The 22,720-nt window shown below is 37.5% G+C and overlaps 1 protein-coding gene across 1 annotated transcript in view; it reads left to right on the top strand.

Annotated features, from left to right (window-relative positions):
* Positions 1–19,740, top strand: part of LOC128864085 (homeobox protein aristaless) — a 44,305-nt gene extending 24,565 nt beyond the window's left edge. Inside the window, exons 3-4 of the mRNA XM_054103582.1 lie at positions 17,594–17,856; positions 18,769–19,740. Of these exons, the coding sequence (XP_053959557.1) occupies positions 17,594–17,856; positions 18,769–19,342 (837 nt within the window). The 3' untranslated portion in view covers positions 19,343–19,740. The remainder of the gene's footprint in view (positions 1–17,593; positions 17,857–18,768) is intronic.
* The last annotated feature ends 2,980 nt before the right edge of the window (positions 19,741–22,720 follow it).

Here is a 22,720-nt window from a genome sequence, read left to right on the forward strand (position 1 = left end):
CGCTGAGTTAACACGAAGCCCATCGTTCCAGGAGTATAGCGCAGATTGTCTAGGGGATTCCAATCCTCTCCTATTGCGGGGAAACTACCTCGCAGGTTCCCTGTCTGTCCAGCTCGTCCACCTCACAGTTTCCCGCAATGTCGCTATGACCAGCTACCCAGATTAGCCTTATGTCAAAGAATTCGGATGCAATCGAAAGTGAAACCAGGTATTCCCTGACCAGTTTCTGGTGACCTGAATTTTAGTCTGACGGGAAGCTTTTCGCAAAATAGTCCTCCCCCCACCCTTCCTTCCAACTTCGAGCCATCCATGAACAAGTTCTCCAAGCCCTGTCTCCAAGTGTTGCACCCTGTCCACTCCTCCCTTAATGGAATGTGGGTGGAGAAAGTTTTGCTTGGAGTAAGCGAGGGTATACACTAATCCATTCTTAATGGATGAACCCAACATTTCTAAGGATACTTGAGTATCCGTACATGAGGTCGAGCTTGAAGCTGGAAGCTCTCAGCCTGACTGCGGTATATAAAGCGACAGTTTTACCCGCGATGTTCACAGGTACGACATTAAAACTTACATTAAGCGCTAGACTAGGACTGGTTTGAAGCGTCCCACTGATTTGAATGAGTGCAGACAGTTGAACTCTCTCCAGCTTCTTCACCGATGTCATCCTCTCCAATGAGTTCCACCAGCTCAAAATGCAACTCTGGCGAGAGGCTCCCGCTTTTGCCAATAGCGCACTTGCATCCATACAGTGCAATTGTTGCCTTCCTTATCCTCTCCTCAATGTTAGGCTTCTACGTTAGCTGACTGTCAACGATTAGGCCTACTAGAAAGCGCCAATGGAGCGTTTGCAATTGAGAGGAGTTTTCTTGTGAATAGGATGAACTCCGTCTTAAAAGGATTCAGCGACAAGCCGCAGTCCGCTGCCCATCGAACAACTACGTTCAGATATCCCTGCAACCGGTCGTACAGGGTATCTGCAAACTCTCCTTTAACAATTAATCCCACGTCGTCCGCGTAATCACCCTGCAGCCACTTAGTCAATTAAATAAGATGTCGAGTTCTTTATTAATTGATTTTTCTTTAGCGAAATATTAATTTGCTAAAACTTTGAACTCTTATTTTAAAAATTTTACCTTCCAAAGTTTTTGCAATTAATAATTTTTAGTGATTTAACTAATAAACTTTCTATCTGCCGATAGTCTGTAAGAAACTTATATTTTCATAGACTAGAATTTATAATATATATGAATAAATAAATAACCTATACCCGCTTCTGAGGTAATTTCAAGCAATAAGCTTAGTTTAACCGAGCTTCATTCCTTTCCATTCCGCCATAATCTCTTACTTCTCACTAAAATGCAAAGTGACGTAAATCGTTTGTAGTTCTCATGCAGTTTAATAGCTTTTAATTTGCTTTGAATGCAATTTCACTACTAACAAGATCCTTGTTCGTCACACTTAGCTTAAAAAATGTGTACGTGTGTTTGTATTCACACTTTGCATGCAATTATTTGGTATGTAAAACTTTAATGGATTAAAAGATTGTAATAAGCAAATGTGAAAATCATTACTTTTATCACACTTAGATGCATGTATGCTAATTCACACACATGTACGGATGTATGTGTGTGTAGATTTTATGAAACATGCAGTGATCAAATGCCACAACTACCAGCGCGCATGCATAACAATAAAACTGCAAATTACAACAAATACAGCCACTGGTAATTTAAATATAAAAATGCAAATTAAAATGTTCATCTAGTTTCAATTACAGTAATTGACTTGCTGATAATAATGATGGCGGCAGTGATGGTGGCGGGGTGGCGGGGTTGCGGTGGCAATGAAAGTGCCGTCGGCAGCTATAAACTTGGTGGCCCCTGTTGATAGTTTCATGCCATTGCATTCAATGCAAATTGCAAATTGCAAATTGCTAAATAATAGAGCATGTCAAATTCAATTAACTGTGCTTTTGTTTTTGTTCTTGTTTCTACCATTTTTTGTGTTTTAGTACTTTGCATGGCCGCGGCATGACTACTTCAATTAATTTACTGCAGCTTTGTAGCGTTAAATGAAAATAATTTAGTAGCAAAAAAAAAACACAAAACAAAAACGATTTGCAAACAATTATATGCAACGCGATATTTCTTTTGTTCAATGTGCCACATACTTGCAGGTTGCACTAAATTTGCTAAGAAAAAATTCTAATTAATTTTGCTAAATTAAATTGTGGCTTGCGACCGTAAAAGCTATTAAGTTGGCAAAGCCAGATAAATTAGTTTTTCAATGCATTTATTTACTATGTTTTGCATTTTTGTATTTAAATTAAAACCCTGATTTCGCCAAACTGCACCCTTAGGCGTACAAAAGTGTACAAAAGACTTAAGCCACAAACTTGATATTGAATCTTGGCAGCGCTTAGCCACGACTATGCATATGCACATACATATCTATTACTCACAATACAATTTAATGCCAGTCATAATCACCACCATTAGTGGCAACTCAATCAATCTGCACATGCAATGTGCCACCAACAAAAAGCATGCATACACACACACACACAGGTACACAACATAAGTGCTTACGCTTGTAGTTATATGCCAAAACCTCCTTCAACCTGATATTCGCATATTCGTGCTGGAACGTTATTCGCTACGCTAATAAACTCACTACCGCAATAATGACAGCTATAACAGAAAAAAACAACAACAATTCGAATAAAAAATAATAATAAGAAGACAATAACATAAGCAATTACATTCACTAAAATAGTTGCTTTAAAATTTGATTTAGAGAAAACAAATAAGGACGTCGGTGTTTAATGTTTCGTTGCTGGAGTTAATCAAGACACTATTTAAGAGCTTAGAATTTGATATAAAAAAGGTAATGCTTTCTATTTGGAAACTATAGAGGCTTTAAATACCAAAATTATTGTCAGTTCTCTTTATTATGATAAAATTGGTATGGCTCAATTACGTATGGAAAAAAATATCGGCAAAATGGCGGCACACCTCCACCCGATGGTCCAAATGTTCGATGATGCTGAGGCATAATTGAGGTTCTATGCCATTAATGTGCCCTATTATCTCATCCTTTAGCTATTGAATTGTTGATGGCTTATCGACGAACACCTTTCCTTTCAAATAACCCCAAAGTAAGAAGTTCAACGGTGTCAAATCACATGATCTTGGCGGCCAATTGATATCGCCGCGACGTGAGATTATTCGGCCATCAAATTTTTCGCGCCAAAGAGCCATTGTTGCGTTAGCTGTGTGACAAGTGGCACCATCATGTTGAAACCACATATTGTCCACATCCATATCTTCCAGTTTGGGCCATAAAAAGTCCCAATGCCCAATGATGCCACCGGCCCATAAACCGCACCAAACAGTCACACTTTGTGGGTGCATTGGTTTTTCGGCAATCACTCTTGGATTAACATTCGTCCAAATGCGGTAATTCTGCTTATTGACGAATCCACTGAGGGGAAAATGTGCCTCATCACTGAAGATGAAGTGCGCGATATGCATTTTGATTTGAACGCCCGTTTTCATAATAAGCCTGAATAACTGTAACACGTTGTTCGATTATGCATCTTTCCATGGTTCAAATTGAGTTAGTCTGAGATTGAAAAATGTAAAATTAAATGCAGAAAAAAACTTGACGTTTAGGTGTGGTTTACATTCAGCATCGGCCCTTAAAATTTAACCACTCTTTACATGTTTAGTACTCACATGGATGGTTGCAGTACTCATCGGCTTGCCGTTGAAGTTAGAGTTTCAGCTTATGACATTCACCCAAAAATACTATTTTACTCTAACTTACCTGTAGATAACTCGGATCTTTAGTTTGATATGCACGCAATAGAACTCTGGCTGAGGAGTTGTATACTCTAATATTTGTTAATATATGAAAGCAATAAAAGATGAAATATTGAAACCGAAAAGTGCAATATTTTAATAATTGTCGGTGGAATGGCATAATTTTTATTTCCGAATTTCCCAAACGGAACTGAGCTGCTGGTTGAAATGTTCATGACAGGCAAAATGTGCATTGCCAGCTATCGTCACTGGTGTCAAATAGGACTGAAGGAAATGCAGCTAATACCAGTTTTGCAGATTTACGAATGAGACAAAAATAAAAATTTTACCTGCTGATATCATAAAAGCAGATAATATATCCAGAGCTGCTGGTTTTTTGTGCATTTTTGCATAGTTGACAAATATTATTGAATACCTTCGTTGATAGTCAGGCCCCCTTGAAGACAATAGAGTATTAATTAATGGAATTAACGAAATGATTGTAGAAAAATTTTTCGATTTACTAGCATTTTAATACTGAGCATCAAGGAAGCACATGCGCATAAAGGGTGATCAATTTGAAGGTATTGGATATTAAATTGAAATCAAAAAAACCAAAATTCAAATTTGCAATTACGACTCTGTTCACTGCGTCGCTTCTATTAGCATTTATAAGGCATAAATCTGCATCAACATTATCTGCCCATCTTCTTGGCAATCTTCCATGCTTTTTCCTGCCCGTAATAAGAGAGTTGAAGGTCTTTTTCGTAATTCCGTTGCCGTCCATTCTGAGTAGGTGCTTCGCAGTCATATGTTGCTACTGGCCTTTTTAGGGGCTGTTTGCAGTAGTTTCTTTCACGCCGATTAGGGGGTCCGCAGCGCTGGTGAGGCTTGCATCCAGGTATTTAAAACTCTCCATATTGTGAAACACAATATATATGGACCGACCTCACGAGGTATTTTATCTTATCTACATTAACTTGAAGGCCGACTAGCTTTGCTTTAGTTATCAGCTCCAGCGTCCCGTCGGCATGTGCCCGTTGGTTTCTCGCAACAATAGTCGTCAGCATAGCCGCAGATCTGGACGGTTTTCGTGAAAATGGTAGCTTCAGTGTCGATATCTCCTTGTTTCACAACTGCGACATCATCAAATGAGTCCATATAACATATCAGCACCAGGTGTGAGTTTCCTCGCACTTCTTGCCGACCAAGTATTAAAGGCAGTTTGTTTCTATCGATGCTATCGAAAGATATTACAATGCTATTAGGTGCGCAACTAAGTTCTCGCTGTTTTTTGATAAAAATAAACTTTATTCCGAAAAAATGGTTACAAGTAAATCATTGAAAGTATTGCCCATCGCTGGCTACCACTTTTTCCCATCTTTCTGGTAGATCTCGTATACCGCCGCGGTAAAACTGTTCATATTTTGAGGCTATCCACGGATCAAGCCATGTTTTAATGTCTTCATATGAATGGAACTGTGGGTCAGCTGGACCATGTGCCTTCGATCGGAACAGGCGAGAATCGGATAGCGCAATATCTGGAGAATATGGCGAGTGGGGTAGGATATCCCATTTCAATGTTTCCAGGTAGGTTTTAACAAGTTTGGCAACGTGAGACCGAGCATTGTCATGCTGTAGAATCACTTTTTTATGTCTTTCCGCGATTGTGGCCGCTTCTCGCGCAATGCTCGGCTCAATCGGCTCAATCGCATCAATTGAAGTCGATATCGATCCCCAGTGAAAGTTTCGCTTGCTTTTAACAGTTCATAATAAATAACACCAACTTGGAACCAACAAATACACAGCATAACCTTCGCAGTGTGAATATTCGGCCGAGGCGACGACGTAGAAGCATGACCGGGCAGTCCCCATGACTTTCTTTTCTTTAGATTGCTGTAATGAATCCATTTTTCATCACCCGTCACGAAGCGCTGAAGAAAACCCTTCCCTTTTTGTCGCTGGAGCAGTTGTTCACAGGCGACAGGCGAAAAATCGACGTTCAACATCCCTCGATGCGCTTCCGCCGCCGTTTTTTTTCGAATGAAAGAGGAAAATCAACACTTCCCGCAAATGACGATTATTCGGCACAAAATCAGACATTTTCACATAACCAAACGTATATGATACCAAAAAAATATCACTAATGCGTCGAAGCAGTTTGTTTGATATATGTCAAAGCTTGGTTTATGACATTTAGGTTATGTTAGAATCGAATAGCACACACTGCTGGCGGCATCTATTGACAAACAAGGGGAGCTTAATATTATTAATATTATTGAGCCCTATGCATAAAATGTGAATTTTTTTAGCTCGGAAAAAATATTTACAATTAAAAGTGTCATTTAGAACCACTAAAAATATACAATTCACTCACCAACATTTCAGATAAAATTCCTTCTTTAAGATCAAACTCACATCATTAGTGAAGAGTTGACGAGTTAAACATTTTCTATTTATCTACTCAGAAAATTGAGTTTGTATTAAAGCATTGAGTAAGTAATAACTGCGGCCGCCGTAGCCGATTGGGTTGGTGCGTGATTACCATTCGGAATTCACAGAGAGAACGTTGGTTCGAATCTTAGTGAAACACCAAAATTAAGAAAAACATTTTTCTAATAGCGTTCGCCCCTTGGCAGGCAATGGCAAACCTAGTGTATTTCTGCCATGAAAAAGCTCCTCATAAAAATATCTGCCGTTCGGAGTCGGCTTGAAACTGTAGGTCCCTCCATTTGTGGAACAACATCAAGACGCACACCACAAATAGGAGGAGGAGCTCGGCCAAACACCCAAAAAGGGTGTACGTGCCAATTATACATATACAAGTAATAACTGAAATTAGATTTTATGCATAAAACCTCTTCGCTCAGGTATAAAAGTACGGACAATTTTTTTCTAGAAAATCAGTCTGCATAACCTCTATTTGTAAGAGAACTTTGCAGCTCAGAATAAATTCATAACGAATAATGAATTTTATTTTCATAAGGGGTATAAAACTACAGCCTCAATTACCGCTGATGGCATTGTTGACTGCTGCTCTTCTCTTCAGATGATTTTTTTCTTGTTGCTATAACATTGTTTTTCATTCATGTTTTTTTTTTTTTGACACACATCACCAGCAAGTACATACTTTCTGCATGTGTGTGCATATGTAAGTATGTATGCACTATGGAAATACCTTTCAGTGTATTATGACGTGTGTTTGCTGCTGGCAGTTTTATTGTAGCCCGCAACTAATCGTAAATTAACGCTAATTAGTTAAGCCGCTGGATAATTGCAAATTAACCGCATAAAGATAAAGCCAAGCAGCAGCATATGAGTGTACTCCAACACATGCGCACATACTTCAGATTACATACGGACACATGCACGTACAATAAGTTTTGAAGCCGCACACATGAAAGCATGCAGACAAATAGATGAACATAAATCATGTGCCGTTGTTATACTTATGTATGTATGTATGGGTATTTTTGAATTATTTGCCGCCCCTGTCAGTCTCTGCTCGCCGACGAATAATCAAGTCAGCCAAGTGTATTAATTGATTCTGTGAAAAATAATCACATCAACACATCACAGCGAGTGTAAACAATACACCTGTAAAGGCATTGCCTGACATGCATACATTTTCGCTGATTCGCGCAAATACTCGTACTTGCCACCTGCCGTGGCACTGCAAGTTTGTATGCAGCCTGGCCATGACTTTGCCGTACAGGCCACTTAATTTGAAGTTGCGGTAGAGCATTTTAATTTACTATACAAGAAAATAGTTTTGCTTGTTTGTTATTAGCAAGCAGTATTTACTCTGGTTGAGACGATTGTGATATGAGCTGATCTACATATCAGGTGAAGAAGAAGGATCAAACAATGAAATGTGCACATGAATATCTGTGTATCCTGCAGTGGCTGAGTTCATATTTATGTGAAAGGCGTATGTGCTCTTGGTAGAGTAATTTATTACAAACTTATAAATGATTGCTAATTTCATACTTAAATTTTACTAATTTAATATTTTTTTACATTTTCTTTTAAAGCTTGTACCCTCAAAATATTCAAAGTAATAAATTTTATTTTTAAATTACATTTTAATCGAGTAGCAATTTATTTCTTATAATTTATTTAAAATAATTTTGAGACATTAACTTAAATAAAGGGTGCTTAAGTTTCAAGATCCGGTATTGATTTTGAATAAAATACATTTTTTTAGGAAATTATTGTCATTTCTCTTTCTTATGATAATATTGATATGACCCAATTACGCATGGAACAAAATATCGGCCAAATGGCCGCCGCGGCCTCGGCGGCACACCTCCATCCGATGGTCCAAATTTTCGATGACGCTGAGGCATAATTGAGGTTCTATGCCGTTAATGTGCCGAATCTCCTTATTCTTTAGCTCTTGCTGGCTTATCGACGTAAACCTTTTCTTTCAAATAACCACAAAGAAAGAAGTCCAACGCTCTCAAATCACATGATCTTGGCGGCCAATTGACATCGCCGCAACGTGAGATTATTCGGCCATCAAATTTTTCGCGCAAAAGAGCCATTGTTTCGTTAGCTGTGTGACAAGTGGCACCATCCTGTTGAAACCACATATCGTTCACATCCATATCTTCCAATTCGGGCCATAAAAAGTTCATTATCAGCTCACGATAGCGAACACTATTCACAGTAACTGCCTGATCGGCCTCATTTTGGAAAAAAATACGGCCCAATGATGCCGCCGGCCCATAAACCGCAGTACGAGCTGTACGAGCATGCACCGGTGTTTTCACATCTCCTACGGACCCGGTTTGCTCAAACTTTTGCACAATTTTTCCGATTGTACGCATATTTGGACGATTAAATTGACCGAAAAAATCACGAAGTGCACGATAAGCATTTTGATTTGAACGCCTGTTTTCATAATAAGCCTGAATAACTTTAACGCGTTGTTCGATTGTGTATCTTTCCATGGTTCAAATTGAGTTAGTCTGAAAATGAAAAATGTCAAAAGAAATGCAGAAAAAAACTTGACGTTTAGTTGTGGTTCACATTCAACATTGTTCTTGTTCCCAATGCCTGCATTGGAAAAATGTGTATTTACCGTCATCTTCGACTGCATCACCGTATTTGCATGTGGGATGTTCGCATTTCCCTATTTGAACAGGTATTTCTGGAACTCCTTAGCACCGAAAGCATTTGGATTGTATAAAAATTGACTTCATCGAAGTTCCTACTGTACCATACAGCGACATCTTTTATTAACCCAACAGTCCATTTTCTGCGTGTTTCGTTTCTCCAGCGGTCTTGGCATAGCCTTAACGTTTCGTCCTTTATTTAGCGCGCTGCAGGTTTGCTAACTTATTCTTCCATCCCCTCGTTCTATAATGTACACAACTTTTTGCTCTCAAAGGTCAGTAAATCTCTCGGTATTGAACCGGTTATCACTTGAACAGCTGGCCCTAATACTCTGCGGTAGACAGACACAACTCTCCGAGCTGTCATTCGTTGTACCGATGCGAGGAGTTTTCACCAATGATTTACCTCTAGCTCATTTGCCCACAGCTCAGCTCCATATAAAAGAACGGAGAGCATGGGAGCCGTAATTTTATTTTCTCTGTCTACTTAGCGGCTTTCTCTGCTGTGTTTTCAGGCCCAGAAAGTGCAGTCTTATGCCTTTCTAACTTTTTTTGTGGCTAACTTCAAACGGGATGTGCTTCTTGGTTAGAAGTATCAGCTCCGTTTTCTCTGTGGCTAATATGACGTCATGTGAGTCCAGCCTTAACTCTTACAAAATCGAGAGTAAAAAAGTGCATGTAGCGTACACATAACAGAAGTGAATGGGAGAGAGAGAAAGATTATATATCTAAATAAATTCACATCATTTGCAGAGAATACAAATAGACAACAAAAACAAAAAACGGAGAAGGGTCGACCGGTGTAGATAAACGCCGGACACAAACCGTGGCAACAACGCGCAATACTCCGAGCGTTTATCACCCGGACAAACGCAGCGATTCCAAGACTGCAGCAACGGCACAAATTACCGCAAGGTAATACCAATAAATCCGACACCGGAATGGATAGCACTTTATAGTACGCACAGGCAATACCCAGGAAACGGCCAAGCGCCAAAAAGTTGGCACCAAATAAAAACACCAAAAAATTGGGACCAAAAAACGTCCCAAACAGTAGGCACCAAGGAAATATAACGCCGAAAAGTAGGCACCAAAAATATACTTCCTACAAGTTTTCATCAACAAACAAGCGCCAAAAAGTAGGCACTGTTATTTCTCACTAGAAATTAGCAACCACAAGAAAAAACTCTGGAAAAATAGCCTAAAGTGTATATAAGATATATTTAAGGTATAGCTCTCTCTCTCTCTCTTTTTCCTCTACGTTATATCTTTTTTCTCTGTCGCGGAACGAAAATGCCCAAAACTTTGCATGGCCTTGATATTTTACTCTCCATTCTCGCACGTCTATCGACGCCTAAGAAGTTTCACTTCAAAAATAATTATTAATTACTTGATCATCCCTGATACACAAGGTACAATAAATAAAATTTTCTTTTAATCGTAAAATAACTTTTTTTCAAATTATTTCAATATTCTTGTACAATACATAATGAATTATTATTAAATTAATTTTTTTCATTAAAAATTACTAAACTACTAAATCTATATAACTATTTTTAATAAATCCATTCGTAAATAAAAAAAATAATAAACAAATATTAAAATCCAATTGAATACATAGGCTAAAAAGCCCCGGGCCTGACACATAGATGGCACTAGTTTTATTGCATTCACCTCTTTTTCAGTTCATACTAACTTTAAAAAAATAGCTGTTAAAATTTCATGATATTCTATTCATTAGTTTGTGAGTTATTAAGCTAAGAGTGACGCCACTTTTCTTATTTTCAAAAGAATGTATCAAAAAGAATTTCGTGATTTAATTTTGATCAGCTTGTTCATGGAAAAAAATACCATTCAAGCGAAGCAATGGCTTGGTAATTGTTATGGGGACTCCGCTCCATCATAAACAACAATAAAACGATGGTTTGCTGACTTCAAACGTGGTCATAAAGACACCGGTGCTGCACAACGCAGTGGACGTCCAAATAAGGCGGTAACACCAGAAAGCATAAAAAAATATGCAAAAACGTTTTGAATGATCGAAAAGTGAAGTTATGAAGCATGCGTTAGCTGAGATACCAAAAGCTAAATATTTGCATTTTTCTCGTAATCTAAATCTTTCGAAAGGAATTTAAAGAGATATTATATTCTTAAGTGCGAATCGGTTCTGGCGATATGTTAAATCCAGGAACTTCAGCTCAAGGAATAGTTGTTGTCTAATATAATAAAACTCAAGCAATCTTCTCTAGATGCAGCTAATCTTTTTACAGATTTCGTCCACTAAAATTTTAAAGTAGACTCGGATCTGGTTCATGCATGTCACTTAAATAGGAATTCGTCAGTTAATTTTGCTTCGTTAACCTTAAAGCTTTCTGATGCTGAAGATAGTATTCAGCAACTCAAGGCATGAACCAGATCTGATGTAGATGGTCTATTTTCGTATTGTTTTAAAAAATGCTTTGCAGCTGCCTATCCAATTTTATTGATGTTCAACATGTCACTTGACCGGTAAGAGACTCCTGGAAAGTAACAACCATTAATCCAATATTCAAAAGTCATTATCATCATAAATTTCTAGAGTTTCAGAGTTCATAGACTCCCGGAAAGTAACAACCATTAATCCAGTATTCAAAAGTCATTATCATCATAAATTTGTAGGGTTCCAGTGTGACACATAAAGTCACAGTATTCAAAAGTACCAATTAGAATAATATTCCCAATTATATACCAATCGCCAAATTATCCACGGTTTCATAATCATTTGAACTTATTGTGAAAGATAATATTTATTTTGCAGTTAATCGTTTAATCTCTGCAGATCAACATGGTTTCATAAAAGGTAGATGAACTGTTACAAATTATGCATTTTTTTCTGAATATTATATCTATGCTTATCAAAGTAAAATTCAAGCTGACACTGTGTACACAGACGCGAAAGGAGAGTATTGGGATCCCCCTGACTACCTGCGGTCTGCTCCTGGAAAGATGGGCATCGCGCCAACTCAGCGAGCGTTAGGCACACAAACTTGTAAGACCGCGAAATCTTTCTGGCCACGTGTGGACCGGGGGCGCTCGGGCGAGCTGCTGAGGTTGACAAAATATCAGCTCTCGAACGTAGTGGCTTTTCTCACAGGTCTTTATGCGCGAGGAATGCCTGCTGTGAGACTTGGAATTACCTCAAGTCCCTTTTGCGATGGACGCATTGAGAATGAGGTGGAATCATCTCAGCACCTTCTCTTTAGCTGCCCTGCTCTGGCTGGGTTAAGATCCAGGCATCTTGGCTCTTACTTCTCTGCTGCGCCTGCTGATATAGCTGGCATTGACATTAAAAATCTGATGAATTTGATACCATCCTAGCACTACCTCTCCCCGCATCCCATCGGTCTTCCTCTCTCACCTCACCTCCTCACTAATGGTACCACAAAGGACGAAACCGTTTTTCCTCGTCCAAGTGTGCTCATTCCTTGGGCAACCAGCACATATCTTGCTTATCATTTAGGTGAACAAAAGCACACTTAGAGCCGCAATGTCCTTGTAATACAACATTAGAAAGTCCCTCAATTTCGCACTCTCTTTTCCTGCATACAAAGTTTAACCATTATCTTTAACCTTACCATTTGTAACTCATTGAAAAATTTGTGTACTAAAGATTTTCTCGCAAATATCCTTAGAAAGTACTGAATAAATTTCTTAAATTCCATTCAACTACTAATACACTTCACTCCCATGAGTAACCCCTGCTATAAGCCCTCCATTATGCCATTTATGTAAGTGAAAAAACGAAAAAAATTTACAATCAACAGCTCACACATTTGTATTGCCGCATTCAGTTCACCCATCTCGTTTTGTTAATTCACTTTTATTGGTTTTATTTTTGGTTTTGTCATTAATTCTCGTTGTAATTACGCGCCGCCAATAGCCGACGGCGACAACTGCCAATTGCAAACCGGCGGAAACCTGCTTTTTACACGTTCACCGCCTTTACAATCAAACAGGGTGGCGACGGGCCAACGGACAACGCCTAATGGCGAACGTCTGCTACGTTGCAGTGCGTGCGTGAGTGCTCATTTGCCACTGTGTGTGTATTGTATTAATTTATTTATTGTTATGCTTGTTTGTTCCTCTGTTTGTTTGCTTGTAGTCGTTCGACTGCCTCGCTTTATTGCGTGAGCGTGCGCATGCGCGTGGCGTGGCGGACAGACTCTGTATGTAAATAGCTTTGCCTTGGCATGTATGTAAATTCGCGCTGATTAAGCGACAAATGCCGTTGGCGATGTGCAAAATGTGTGTGAGGCACTAAAAATGTGCATGCACGTATGGATTTGTATGTGCATGGGTGTGTGTGTGTGTGCGTGGTAAATGGGCGCGTTATTAGCGTTTTAAGTGGTTTTAAAAAGATGAGCTCGTTGGTCAATTAAATAAAAAGCCATGCTTACTTTAGCAAAGAGTCGTATATTTGACACCTTGAGATGAGCGCAGGAAATGGAGTAAAAAAAGCGCGAAAAGGTGTTACAGTCGTATACACCACTAAATGACGGTGCTGAGTGCAAATGGTGAGTGTGCGATTATGGAGCAAAAAATGTGTGTCTCAACTGGATTATTGGCTGATTTATGGGGGCAAACTTATACATTTTTATTTATTTGTAATTTTTAACAATCAGAATGTTAAGTACCGTTACATACATGACAGACATACGTGAACATTTTTTTTTATTATATATTAGATTGGGGAATAAGTTCACAGTGTTTTTATATTTCCTTTTATTTTACAACGATTTGTTTGCTGTTTGGCAAAAATTAAGTATTCATTCAATAAAATCGTTTCTGCTCTACAAAACCATGTTAATTATATATTATTTTCGAGTTATTTAATTATCTATTAGTTTTGAGGCTTAGAAATGGAATACCCACGAGGCAAAAATCAATATTTTCGTCCTCCTCTTTGTCTGTCATCGAGGTCAAAAAGCTGCCGAAACAGACCGGGGCATTTACAACTTGTATAGAGAAGGTGTCATAGGCGAGGTTACAGTACGGAAAATTTTTGGATAGTTCAAAAATGGCGACTTTGACGTAGATGACACGTGCCGCAGCGGAAGGCCTTCGGAATTCGATAAAGAACATCTCAAATCACCTTTGAAGGCGAACGGTCGCCAAACCATCGTGAATTGGCGGAAAAAATTAACTTTGATCATAAAACCATTCACAATCACCTTCATTCAATGGCATTTCGAGAAGTTAGGAGCCTAGGTGCCTCACGAGCTCAACGAAAAAACAAAGAAAATCTTCGGAAAAAACGCTACGAACTTATTCCCCAACCTAATAAATATATACAGAGTCTTTACAAAGTAGATTCATTTTTTAAGGGGTTAGGGGTAGTCAGAATTTTCAAAATTGGATTTTTTTTAATTTTCTTAAAGTATAACATCTTAAAAATATTGTGTGAAAATTTGAAGTGAATCCGACAAATACTTTTCGAGTTATTCAACAATTAACTAAGGACGCTCGGGCGCTCCGGAGCGTTCGCAAAACTTTAATTGCATTTTTCTCAAAACTATGTTTTTTGAACTGGTCATCACTGTAACTTAAAAACCCAAAAAAATTCGTGGCTGATCGAAAGATTTTTTTTCAAAAATTTCGATTTTTTTTAACAAATATTTCTCGTTTTTTTTCTTGAATATCTGAAAAATATTTCCTGAGGCGTCGGCATTGTTAATTTAAAAAAAATCTTCAATCAGGCACACGATTATCTATTAATAAAACTAATTTCTCTTGTCCGATTGATTTTAGATGAATCTCCAAGGACTTGTGAGGATCACCGCAGTGAACTTCTGGAGAAACGGGCTCCACACAAACAGCGATAACTTTTACAATTATTAATTCTTTTTTTTTATTTTACTAAAGTCAAGACAAAACATTATGTATTAATGCTATTGTTTAATTTTCGTAAAATAAAGCAATTGACTAGCAAAAACACAAACTTATTGAAAGCATCCATTTTTTCGGACCTCTGACTACCCTTAACGCCTTTAAATACATACGAGTTTATTACGTTTATATTGAAATATGTAGTTGAAAGCCCACAACTTTTAATTCAATTTAACGAATAATAAATAATTTCGATTTCTAGTGAAATTTTCCATTATATATATCCCGATTATTTCGCGTGGACTGCTCTTGCCTTCAAAGATTCGATTGCTCCCAGCTTTATTCACATAAATTCTATCTTTGAGATGAGCCCACCGAAAATAGTTCAAAAGCGTTAAACGAAAAATTATTTGCGATTGAATTGCAACAAAGTTTTGTTAATATATATTATTTTTACTTGTTTTGATGAGATTCTCGAGCGAAATCAAACTTATTTTAGTAAATTGTGCATTGTGTGTTCACGTGGTTGTTGTTATTATTATTGTTGTTGTAGCAGGCCATCCTAGTTTGGTCCCCAGTCGACCTTTGGGTAGCAGGTCCGCTTTACTAACAGAACAAATTTTTATTTTTTTCCTTGCTTCACTCCGCGCGGAAGCACAGGGCCTCGGCAAGACTCTTCCTGGTCCCGGCTGTTGTTTTTGCGCCGTTCCACGTACGATCAGCATCTACTAGCTCGCACAACATCGACCTTCTTCAAGAATTCTTTGACCGACCGCGACCTCAGCGGGTTGCCGGTTCCAGTCCAGTGCCATTCTCGTGATGCTATCTGGTGGTTTTCTAAGCGCGTGACCTAACCATCGCCACTTTCTGCATTTGATTTGTCAAAGGATGGGCCCCACATTCATTGATCTCCACAGCGCGTCATTGCTGATGGTGTTCGGCCAGAATTTCCTACAGATAATGCGGAGGCAAAAATACTGATTGATACAGAACAACTACCAATCAATTAACTTTACTCCTTTTAGGACGAAATACGTGAAGTGGACCCGCCTAAAAATTTCATGAAATTTTGCGCAGAAGCTTCTTATACAGTAGCATAAATTGTACAAACAGGAGGAAGAAATATTAAATGGCTGCCGTTCAAACTTGGCGATCAATGTTTTTTTGTAAAAGTCTTGCTTCCTGAATTCACGCGCCCAGGCCAACTTATGGTGTTCAGCGAAGTGGTTCATTCTTGGCTTAATGGCTACGTCAATAAGCAAAATTTACGTATTTTGGTTGAAGAGCAACCCAAAGTCATTCAAGAACAGTCATTACATTCATTGAAAACAACTGTGTTGTGCGACCTACGGGCTAGAGGAATCATCGGCCCATATTTCTACAAATACGGGGCTAGCGCCAATGTAACAATGCATGTCGAAGGCTATCGCGTCATGCTAAACGACTTTTTGATGCCAGAAATTGAAGCCCGTGATCCCCACAATATTTGGTTCTAAGAATCCAACAAAACGGCGCTACTTGCCATACAACCAGACAGCCCGTGAAACAATGGATTTATTGCGTCGTCTTTTCGATGAGTAAATTACCTCTTGTCTCGGATCAGTAGATTGGCCAGCAAGATCGTTTGATATCACACCTTTCGACTTTTATTTGTTGGGGTATGAAAAGTGCAATTGTTTTGTGGATAAATCAGCTTCGATTGAGACATTGGAAGCCAACATTACTAAAGTTGTTCACGAAACACCGACCGAAGTCCTCCATCGAGTTATTCAAAATTGGTGTTTACGGATGGCTGAATTTCTACGCAGCTGCAAGCATCATTTGAGAAGGAATTATCTTGAAAAAATAAATGTCATGAGTGGTTCTACACAAAATTAATAAAGATTGTCCAATAAATTTGAATTTTCGTTGATTTATTTCAATTTAAAATGGGAAACCTCCAAATTGATCACCCTTTATATTCATAGTACTATACAAATTAAAATATGTTACTTCGTTTAAATACATGGAAATGACCAAAATCAATACCTACTGATTCTATGCGATAGTTTTAAAACCAAAGTAGTGGAAAACACTTTTTTTGTTTTTTTTTCCATCACCTGTCAATTGCTTGCAAATTCAATTTTCATCAGAAAATCATGCACGTAAAACCCTTCTCGTACCACCTCCCTCCCTCCTCAACTGCTAATAAACCTAAACATTCCCCTATTTCAGTTCGCCTGCCTTGCAATTGAAGTCTGAAATTGTTTCGTTCAAAACTAATTAATTGGGCGTGCACTGGTTCGCTCCACCACGCCCACATGTTTGCTTTACTTGGCTACCGCCTGCCTACATATCGACACGCTGCCACTGTGCGCATGCGGCACAAGCTCGCTCGCTCAGCACAGGAGCGCTCCACTAATAAATGTTGGCAAAGATGTTGAATTAATTAAAACGATTCCAGGCAAATTGCAACACGACACTGAACACAAACACAAATGTGACCGCATGTGTGTTTGTGTGTGCATTTGAAAACCCCTGCCCTCGCCCGTTCGGTCGGTATCTCGTTACAAAATGCTTGTGCTGTCATATCTCAATGCCTTGGGCGCAACGCCCACTCGCGTAACTGCCGTGCTGTGGAATACCTGCAGGAAGTGGGTGTGGCACTTCCCTATTGCACTTTAATTTTTTAAATCAACTTTGGATTTCATTAATTAAAATTGCGCATTTTTCATTCCTCTATTTGAGTGCAATTTATTTATCATATTTTTTCTTGCCTTGTTTTTGTTGCTTTCATTCGCTTACTTCTTCTTGTTGCCATTTCAGGTTTGGTTTCAGAATCGCCGCGCCAAGTGGCGCAAGCAGGAGAAGGTCGGACCGCAATCACATCCGTACAACCCGTATTTGCCTAGTGGGCCGGGCGCCATGCAAGCCGTCGTTGGTCCGACATTGCCGCCAAATCCATTCACGCACCTGGGCTTCAGTTTGCGCAAACCATTTGATTCGCCCGCAAATTTGGCCGCCTTCCGGTATCCACATCTGTCGGCGGCGCCTATGCTGCCATCTGGATTTTACAACCAATTTCAAAGGTAAGGGATTATACTCGTAAAGGGAAAATAGCTCATATTATATTTACAAAGCAATAGATTTTAGAAGTCAAATAAAACATAATTTTAGTGAAAATATGTTTACTAATGTGAGTGTGGGCAATTTTGTAAGAAACAGCTGAAGATTTAGGGAATTTTCTGCTGAAATTTGTATTATAACACATGGGCTAAAAAGTCCCGGGCTAACAAAGAAAACACGTTTTTTTTTTGTTAAAAATTAACTTTACCCAGTAACGTAATTTCCATCAATAACAACGCAATAATTTCAGCGCCACTCTAACATTCCAATACCACTTTTTTTCTTAAGAAATATTTATCTTTTGCCTCAAAATTGGTCTAAGTTTCAACCATAACCTCTTCAATCGAGCGAAATTTCTTACCGGCGTGCATTTTTTAGGTCTGCCAGCGAGTAGTCGCTGAGAGTCAAATCTGGCGAACACCATTTTTTTCCTACAACAAAAAACAAATAACGTAGAATTTCGAATTTTGAAGAAACTTTTTAAATTTGCATTTCAACAATCGTCGCATGCATTTTTCAGCACAAAAATTGAATTCTTTTTCGAGATTTGCTTGACCAGGACAAAAATCATTTCGCTGTTTCATCAGGCATAAAGAACAGATCAAACTTTACAAGTTGTCAGTCAATCTACAGTGGGTCTAAAACTGGCCTTATTAACACCAAATATTTGGAAACCAATTTAATATTTATTTCCACATTCGGAAATCGTTACAAAAAAAAATTTTTTTTTTGGGGAAAACTACTTCACATTTAATACATTCATAGATATATTTCAGCTGAACACTTTTTTCCCCGTAGCCTTTACTATTTTCTTTATTTCTCTCTCAAAATGCATTTAAATGTAAATATCACTCCTTCACTTCTAAATATTTCAGAGCTCCTCCACACCTTTTGCCCAGCATGGCCAGTATGTACTCACCGGCCACGTCATTCCAAACGCTACTGGCCAATATGACCGCCGTGCCCCGCCCACCGCCGGTATCGGCACAACTTACCGTCGCCGCTGCCAAACCGCCAATGCTCATTTCATCGCCCGAGCTGCATTCACCCAATCACCTCATTGCCTCACCACCAATTTCACCTTCGGCCATGACAATGCAATCGATGGTACCACCACCGCAACTGCCACCCCCACCACCAGTGGCACATTCCCATGCGCAGCAGCAACAGCAGCAGACTCAATCGGCACCCGTGGTCAGCATGTCAATGATGCATCAGGCTGTGCCGCAACAGCCGCCGCCATCAGCACCCCCAAGTCACACACAATCGCCACTGCAGCTGGCACACTCACCACAACATCAGTCGTCATCATCGACGGTGCCACGTACTGCAACGCCACCGGAAGATCGTCGCACTTCCTCGATTGCTGCATTGCGGCTGAAGGCGCGCGAACATGAGCTCAAGTTGGAATTGTTGCGTCAAAATGGGCATGGCGATGTGCTGAGCTAGTTGACGCTGCAGGTGCTGCTTGTGAGGAGCTGTCCTCGCAAGGTTTCAAGAACGGGCATGGCTGAAAGCGATTCGGAATTCGTAAAAATAAAGACGAGAGGGAGAAGAGAAAGTATCACTTAAACCAGTGCAAATGCTAAGCAATTTCCAGTATAGTGGATTGAAAATGTATTATTATAAAAATTAAATTTTTAGTATTTGATGAATTACAAGCTACTAATTATTCAGTCGACAGTTTTGTAATAGAATAAAGGAGTTTAAATTATTTCTATAAATTATTATAAATATGTGCGTCGAATGTACGCTCTGCAGTGCGCTCAATGGACCAGTTTTGACTCAGTTGTATATGAAAAATATTACTGTAATATTCCATTAGACTTTTATCAAATTTATTTAGTATTTTAATTTTGAATTTTATGGAAAAATGTAAATGTAACTTTAGCATAATAAAGTGTTTGTGATATTCACAAAGTATATTTAAATATTTAAATAAAAATAAAGGAACTCAATTTAATAGGAGGCATTCGAAAGCTCGAAACAAAAATGGTAGAATTTCTGAAAGAAATTGATGCTTAAATGTATGATCGTTCGCAGCACGTAAAATATTTGAAAGCAAACAAAAAAAAAATAAAAAATGAATATAAAATACTCAAATTGACGCAACATATAAGGGTCGGTATTCGCTGACTTCATTCAAATGCTTCATGGAATGATATTTTCAAATGATTTTTCCATTCTTAAAGCAATTCAAAGCTTTTCCGTATTTACAAATTTTGCTACTAAACTTTAAGGTATAAAAATGCATATAAGAATTATACAAAATGAAATCGGCAAAAAAACTAAAATTTTTAGAAAAACTAAAAACCTTTGGCTCTGCATTAATTAAAATTCAAGCAAACCGAATCTCAGAAAACTGAAGACAAAAAACCACATTATATATTAAACAAATTAACAATGAGTAGACACCAATCAAGTGTTTAAACAAAAAAAAATTAAAAATTTATGGGCAGTCTGTCATAAGTACAAATTATAGTACGAATTTGGGTATCAATTTGTGTGAATATGAATTGAATATTAATGTGAATGCTGCCACTGCAGCCGGTCTGAATGAGAATATGAACTTGAATATTAATGTTAATGTTAACGTCAATATTAAAGCGAATATGAAAATGAATATAAAAATGAATAATGAGGTGAATATGAATATGAATATCAATATCAATATGAATATGAATATGAATATGAATATGAATATGAATATGAATATGAATATGAATATGAATATGAATATGAATATGAATATGAATATGAATATGAATATGAATATGAATATGAATGTGAATATGAATATGAATATGAATATGAATATGAATACAAAAATGAAATGCAAATGAAAAATGAATGTGAATATGAATATGAATATGAATATGAATATGAATACAAAAATGAAATGAAAATGAAATATGAATATGAATATGAATACAAAAATGAAATGAAAATGAAAAATGAATGTGAATATGAATATGAATATGAATATGAATATGAATATGAATATGAATATGAATATGAATATGAATATGCAAATGAATTTAAACATGAATATAGAAATGATGAAGAATATGAGTATGAAAATAAACGGGAATATGAATATAAAAAAATTTATTTTTACTTAATTTAATTTTTCGTTTTATTTTCATTAATTTATTTTGTTTTGTTTCATTTTTAATTTAACTAAATTTATCTTATTTGGTTTCTATTTATTTTGTTGCATTTTGGTTTTTATATTTTCTTAATTTATTAAATTTTTTTATTTTTATTATTAACCTCGTTGTTTTATTATTCTTTATTCTTTGTTTTTACTTTATCTTATTTTAATATAATTTTTTTATGTTGTTTTATTTTATTTAATTTTTTTTTGTTTTTTTTCAAAAATCCTATTCTTTGGGAGGTACTTACACAACTTAGCGGCAGCTCTGCTGCAAGTCAAATGTTTATACTGTTTTAATAAGTTCTTACACTATCGTACTTAAACCCGAATAAATCGGAGATGATGGTCTTTAGAAGAGGCTGACGTTTTTCGCAGGCTGAAAAATGGTGGTACCAAGGTGAAGAAATTAAATTGGTGGCCGAATATAAATATGATGGTGTCATTCTCACACCCAAAATGGCATTCGGCAAGCACTTAGAAGTCAGAAATACTTCAGCAAAAGCTAGTATTAATTGCACATGGAACGATTTTTTATCGAAGCCATTCATTTCATTAAAATCAGCAGTGGAAGCTGTTCCAAGCGAAGTTTGGGGTTATGCCTTATTTGATGAAGTAAATAAACCTTAACTTTACTTCATTAAAATAATCCTCAAACTACCCGAACCATCTAACCAATTTAGAAGATATCCACATTTATTCTTTAGAACTACACATGAAGTATATCTGGAAAACCATTTATAAATACAATTGCAACAGACTCCCATACAAACTAACACAAGTCATCTTAAGTAAAAATGTGTTTTGGCTTAAGCATCTGAACGACATGGGAATGGAGTTCGGTCTGAAGTTTGAAGAAAACATCACCTCTATAGACTGGCAAGATCGTTGTGTGCAACTTCTTACCGAAATGAAAATAAAAGATATCAACATGGCAAGGCAAAAAGCACAGTCAAGCGCGAAGCGAATTTATAAACATTTAGACTACTCAAAAGGGGAATCATATATTAAAGAAGATATGCGGCTAGCTGATATTACGACAATTTTCAAAGCAAGATGTGGTTTCCTGAAGCTAAATGCAACTACGTATGGAAATGCTCAGAAAATATGCAACCTCTGCAATTTAAACGAGGAAGAAAATATGCAGCACTTCTTAGGAAGATGTCCGGTACTGAGGGAGATCAGAACAAAAGACCTAAATGCAGCGAAGCTAAATGAAGCAGAAGTAATAGATATACTTAATGGTCATAATTGGAAAAGACTAACTTGCTTTATATACTCAGCCTTACGCTATAGAAATTTTCTTATTGCAGAGTTTAATTTTTGATTAATTTTTGAGTTGTGACAGACAACATTGTTATTGCCACAAATTTATTATTTCTTTCTTTATGTATTTATATTTATATTATATATTTAAACGAATTATTGTAAAAATTATTGAAATGTAAGATGAAATATTTATAAATAAATAAAGAATTACTACTACTACTATCGTACTTAATTTACTGAAGGAAAGTTCTTATGATGTGGCAAGAATTCAGCAGAGCCGCTTTTTGAAGGTCACTGATAAGGAGCTTCTCCAATTTGAGCTTCTTGAGGTTTTCCGTCAGATTTACGTGAACGAGTCCGAGGGCCGAATGATCAGTGGCAATATAAAGGCCTTTCTGAGTTTC

Source organism: Anastrepha ludens, chromosome 5 (genome assembly GCF_028408465.1).
Source record: "Anastrepha ludens isolate Willacy chromosome 5, idAnaLude1.1, whole genome shotgun sequence".
NCBI classification, from domain to species: Eukaryota; Metazoa; Arthropoda; class Insecta; order Diptera; family Tephritidae; genus Anastrepha; species Anastrepha ludens.